This window comes from Sinocyclocheilus rhinocerous, unplaced genomic scaffold, assembly GCF_001515625.1.
Source record: "Sinocyclocheilus rhinocerous isolate Xijiao unplaced genomic scaffold, SAMN03320098_v1.1 scaffold623, whole genome shotgun sequence".
NCBI lineage: Eukaryota > Metazoa > Chordata > Actinopteri > Cypriniformes > Cyprinidae > Sinocyclocheilus > Sinocyclocheilus rhinocerous.
This window is the reverse complement of record NW_015644631.1, coordinates 1139504-1144939: the sequence shown is the minus strand read 5'-3', so window position 1 is coordinate 1144939 and position 5436 is coordinate 1139504. Positions and strand designations below refer to the sequence as shown.

At 34.7% G+C, this 5436-nt stretch overlaps 1 protein-coding gene across 1 annotated transcript; it reads right to left on the bottom strand.

The window, feature by feature from the left end:
- Nucleotides 1–539: 539 nt before the first annotated feature.
- On the bottom strand, nucleotides 540–3527 carry LOC107758609 (carbonic anhydrase 4-like). The gene is made up of 8 exons (XM_016576380.1): nucleotides 3464–3527; nucleotides 3273–3299; nucleotides 2983–3159; nucleotides 2751–2896; nucleotides 2575–2667; nucleotides 2432–2498; nucleotides 1180–1340; nucleotides 540–749 (listed from the first exon to the last, which is right to left on the bottom strand). Exons 1-8 carry the CDS (start codon nucleotides 3519–3521, stop codon nucleotides 540–542), a joined length of 939 nt encoding a protein of 312 aa, XP_016431866.1. The 5' UTR covers nucleotides 3522–3527.
- Nucleotides 3528–5436: the final 1909 nt, after the last annotated feature.

Sequence of the window (5436 nt, the reverse complement as noted above, 5' to 3'; positions counted from 1 at the left end):
ACTTTTTGTACCAGGCTGTAAACACATTTTTTTCTGCTGTAAAGTTGGGCATTTTAACATGGCAGGCCTATGGGACTGACTCCCTTTTGGAGCCAGTCTCTAGCGGCCAGTCGATGAATTGAAGTTTTAGTCACTTCCATGTTGGTTTCATGAGAGAGACCGGAAGGTTGCCGCTTGGTGTGAATGGGCTTTATAGATAACTAATAATTATACGGTTATAATAGTCGTTCAAATTCGATGAGAATTGTCCACACCACACAACAAGGATATGGTTGCTACACTTTCAGGTTTTTTTTCTAGTTGAAGCATAAAATTATTGACAGCCAATCAGAATCCATCGTCTTTAAACAGCCACAGCATTTAAAGTGGCAGACACATTACTGCAGGGTGCTTATAATAAAGAGAACGTTATAATTTTTGTTGTGAACGGCTCTTTAGACTGGCTATTAGTGGCTACAAGCAGTGATGCTTTCTGAGTAGTTTTTGACACAATATTTGAAGTGGACGTTTAATACTGTCGTTCTGCAATATGCAAAACACTAAATGTTTAAAAATCCAATAAATAAAAGAACATTAAAAAGATAAAAAATGGCAAGAGGGGAAACTCCATTGGTGAGCATCTTAGCATCTTTGGACGCGTACACAGGCCGACCGTAGGTTGGATGGATATGTCTGTAGTTGTTCTGCAGGTGAACCTGTTTATCGGCTAATTCCTCCGTGGAATATATCCTTTTTACAAACAGCTCAAACTGTCAAAAGAAAGCAAATGTTACAAAAATCTTTAATACATTTGTACAACAATTGCATAAATGTAAGATCTGCAAACAACAACACAATCTGCGCAACTAGGCAAATGCAAATTGCAAGTGTGCGTCATTGCGTGCAGCGTTATTGTGGCTGTAACAAACCGCCATACCTCAAATGTCTGCTAATAAACATATGTTACTCATTACAAACATATCGACTGTTTAATTAAATTTTAACTTTTAATTTGGCAAGATTCCTGCTTCGCCATAACCATAAAAGAAGAATGTTTATGCTAATACCACTATAGCGCCCCCTTGCAGCAACACTGAAATTGTGTTGCATTATGAAATGCAAAAAAAAAAAAAAAATGTTAGGGTATCTAGAAGCACTTGTGTTCACATACTTGTGCAGAGTATATTTCGGACTTTTTACCTGAGCCCATGAGATATAGGTGGGTACTTCATACACAGTCCACAAAACCACCTGTGAACAGGGCGGTGTTGTGAGGCTGCCGTGGTAACGGTAATACTGCGTTAGGTTGTTCTGAGGTAACAGATTCATCAAAGGAAATGGTCTGATCGATTTTGTTTGTCCTACAAGAAAATGAAAGGATTTAGATTTACTTATTTTATTTATTTATACTTATATTTAGACATCTGCACATTCTTTTTTTTTTAATGGAAGCCCTTTTCAACTACGAAAAAAGTGAAAAAAAAAGCTCATTGTGAATTTTCATCTCACAATTCAGACTTTTTTTCTCAGAATTGCAAAATTCACAACTTTGAGACAAAAACGTCAAAATTGCAAGATACACTAAAAAATGCTGGGTTAAATACAACCCAGCGCTGGGTAAAATATGGACAAACCCAGCTATTGGGTTGTTTTGACCCAGTGGTTGGGTTACTACCCAGAAGGTTGGGTTAAACATTTCACTCAACCGCTGGGTCAAAACAACCCAATTGCTGGGTTTGTCCATATTTCACCCAGTGCTGGGTTGTATTTAACCCAGCATTTTTTAGAGTGTACAAAACTCAGAATTCTGACTTTTTTCCCATTGCAATTCCAATCCATATCTCTCAATTCTGATTTTTTTCCCTCACAATTCTGAATTTTTTTCTAAGAATTGTGATTTTACATTTGGGAGTTAACACTTTGCAACTAAGTTTACATCTCACAATTCAGAAAAATAAATGCATACCAACTAGGGCTGTCAAATCGATTTATTGCATCCAAAAGGTTTTTGTTTACATAATGTGTGTGTCTGCTGTGTATATTTATATGTATATAAATACACACACATACATGTATATATTGTACATGTACATGTAATATATATTTATGTACAATATAAATCTTATATAAATATGAAAATATATGTATACATGTAAATATTTCTTAAATATATACATGTATTTGTGTGTACTTATAAAATATACATATAAATATACCCAGTACACACATTTATTATGTAAACACAAACTTTTATTTTGGATGCGATTAATCACGATTAATCTATTTAACTAAGCCCTAACACATACATATATATTTTCCTCAGAAACGCGAGAAAAATGTCAGAATTGTGAAACATGTTTTAGTCCGTTGTGGAAAAAGACTTCCATAACTTTTCTTTTTTTTTGATTAAATTAATGGATTACATTAATCAAAGTTTACTTTCTCAACTAACCTTTGTAGGCGACAGAAGGAAGTGCATTTGAGATGGACTGGAAGTTTTCATTGTGCAAATATGTCACCTGTGGAAGAGTAATAACGATAAAATACAAACCTGTGGTGTAATAAAATACTACTTCAGATAAAACAATATCTTACATCAATGAAGACTCCAAGCACAGCAAGGCCAGTTGGGTCTTCAAGCGCGGACGTCAAATTTGGATGTGTGGATTTGATGTTGACTATGTGCATCTGCGCACAAACATGGACAAACATTACAAAAAGTGTACACATCATAAACAGCTTAGAGATATGGACAACGTGAAGCCCCAAACCTCCATAGGAAATCTCAGGTGGTCCAAGGTGTGTTCAGAACCATTTGAAGACACACTTCCCCAATGGAAATGCAGCTGGATGGTGCGGTAAGTTCCAGGAAGCCCTCCGCCACTCACCTGCATACCGTTACCCAACTCCAGCACAACTACACACAGAGACAATACTTCAATAAAATGCAGCTACACCTTGAAGACGTCCAAAACGTCTTTCTAAAGGTCAATAGTCACTTACCAGAGTGACCCTGGTTTGTCAGCCACCATTGACCTTTAAGAGTCAAATTAAAACCCTCCAGGTGCAGAGAGTCTAAAGATTGGTTCTTCATCAGCTGATGGTCCAGGTTGATGGGAGAGTGATGGCTCTCCAGAAGAGGATGGCAAGAGGGGTAGTTATCTCCCCATGCATATGGATCTATCAAGAACAGTTTAATGTTGTTTTACGTCATGACAATAGTAGCATTGAAAAAATGAGTTTGTCCTTCTGAATGAATTCCAAAAAGAACAAGCCACAGATCAAGAACTCACCACAGTGCTCCTCATCATAACAGAAGTCTGAGGGAAAACAGTTAAAAAAGTCTTTATCAAAGTTCATCAAATCACTTATTTCAGTCAAAGGCATTGAACCTAATTCCTTAGAATTTAAAAGTGAAAAATAATAGCTTTGGAAACTCAAAGTTTTGCCCAATGAATGTATCAATGAATCATTCGTCACTCACCATCATCACTGTGTGCCAAAGAAACCACGGACAACATCAGCATCAGAAGTAACATCATGACCTGAAAATGAATCAAAATGTTCCCACTGGTCTTACACCACAAAAAATACTAAATGCAAAGCAAACGGGGGTTTAAGTAGTGATCTTCTTGAATGGAGGTAGGATGTCAGGTTTTTTTCTCTGACTGTGCTCATTTGAGCGCGTCGTTGCCGCTGCGCTCGTCCACAGTCTCACACAAATAACTTTTGTTGAACGAGGAACCAGAGAACGAACACTGAATATATGCAATGAACAAAGCAGGGACATTTTGTGTTATATATAAAATAATGCAAATGGAATGTTTAACAAATCAAATGTGGGGAATTAATCTAACAAATATTTTAACAATAATTAGAACAACAACAACAATAATTACTATTAATATATATAATAACATTATTTTAATAATACTATTATGAATAATAATAATAAATATTAGTTCACAGAGGCTCCAAACAAATCCAAGTCAGATTTTTTTTAAAGAAATTTATCATTTATTCAGCAAGGATGCATTAAATTGATTAAAAGTGACAGTAAAAGGTTACAAAAAAAATCTATTTCAAACAAATGCTGTTCTTTTTATACTTAAGGATGCATTAAATTGATTAAAAGTGACAGTAAAAGGTTACAAAAAATGTATTTCAAACCAATTCTGTTCATTTTATACTTTCAATTTATCAAAGAATCCTGAAAAAAAATGATCATGGTTTGCAAAAAATATTATGAAACATCTGTTTCTAACATTTATAATAAATTCCTGAGCATCAAATCAGCATATTAGAATGATTTCTGAAAGATCATGTGATACTGAAGACTAATGAAGATACTGAAGTAACAATGCTGAAAATTCATCACAGGAATAAACGAAATTTTATTAAAATCGAAAACAGCTGTTTTGAATTGTAATCTTTTTTTTTTTAAATTACTGCCTTGGTGAGCAGAACAGACTTCTTTCAAAAACAACTTTTCAAAAAATCGCGCCCAAACTTTTGAATGCTTACGCATGAATGATTTTGTTTTTTGATGCCACATAATTTTCTATTTTTTAAATATATATATATATATATATATATTTAATGCAATGATTTAATTTATTAAAAAAACTTGACCTCTAACACTTGCACACTCTATTCTACTACTTTTTTATTTAAAACAAGGACCCTCTAACACTAGCGTTTTTTTTTCTATTCCATCTACTTGTTTTATTTTTATTATAAAAAATGACCCTCTAACACTAGCATTCTCTTCTTTTTCTATCCGATCTACTTTTTTCTTTTCATTTACTATAAAAAAAAAAACTTTGCTACATGTACTGTGTTAAGAGTAGCTAAGACTTGTCACAGCATTTACATATTAGTGCTCTTTTGTTGGTTTGGATTGCTTGTATTGTGCTCATTATAAGTCACTTTGGATAAAAGCATCTGTTAAATGACTGAATGTAAATGCAATGACATTTTAAAATGTCTAAATACATTTTGGGACCACTGTGTACAATATGTAGTTCTTATGAGACAATGCATCTCGTCACAATCGTGAAACAGTAAATCCTTTATTTGGGAATCTCACAACTATGTCACCGATGTCTAATCTCTCAGGGAGCGAGAATTCCCAGGAGGCTTGAGGAACGGCTTTCACATCAGAGAACTGAGTGCTTCCTTACATTGGGGATCCCCCCCCCTTTGGCTCACATGACATTTAAGAGTGATGGATTTCCACGACGGACAGGGAAATCTCTGAGAAGGCATTAAAACGTTCAATGGAGTCATTCTGGATTCGAGTCATCACGCTCAAAAGAATCAAATAACACGCGTTATGAGATCTCAAACCCACCATCGTCATCTGAAACAAAAGGAACACAAACACGACTGTCCTTCATGGTACAATTTATTTGGCATTTGATTAGATGTACATCTACTTCAGAGAAAAACTAAAAA

Excerpts from the sequence above, each read along its gene's own strand:
- LOC107758609 (XM_016576380.1), bottom strand. The coding sequence starts at position 3,521 with ATGATGTTACTTCTGATGCTGATGTTGTCCGTGGTTTCTTTGGCACAC. Across the intron at positions 2,897-2,982 it reads GACAAACCAGGGTCACTCTG|TTGTGCTGGAGTTGGGTAAC; the intron begins GTAAGTGACTAT and ends CTCTGTGTGTAG. Across the intron at positions 2,668-2,750 it reads ACCTGAGATTTCCTATGGAG|ATGCACATAGTCAACATCAA; the intron begins GTTTGGGGCTTC and ends GTTTGTGCGCAG.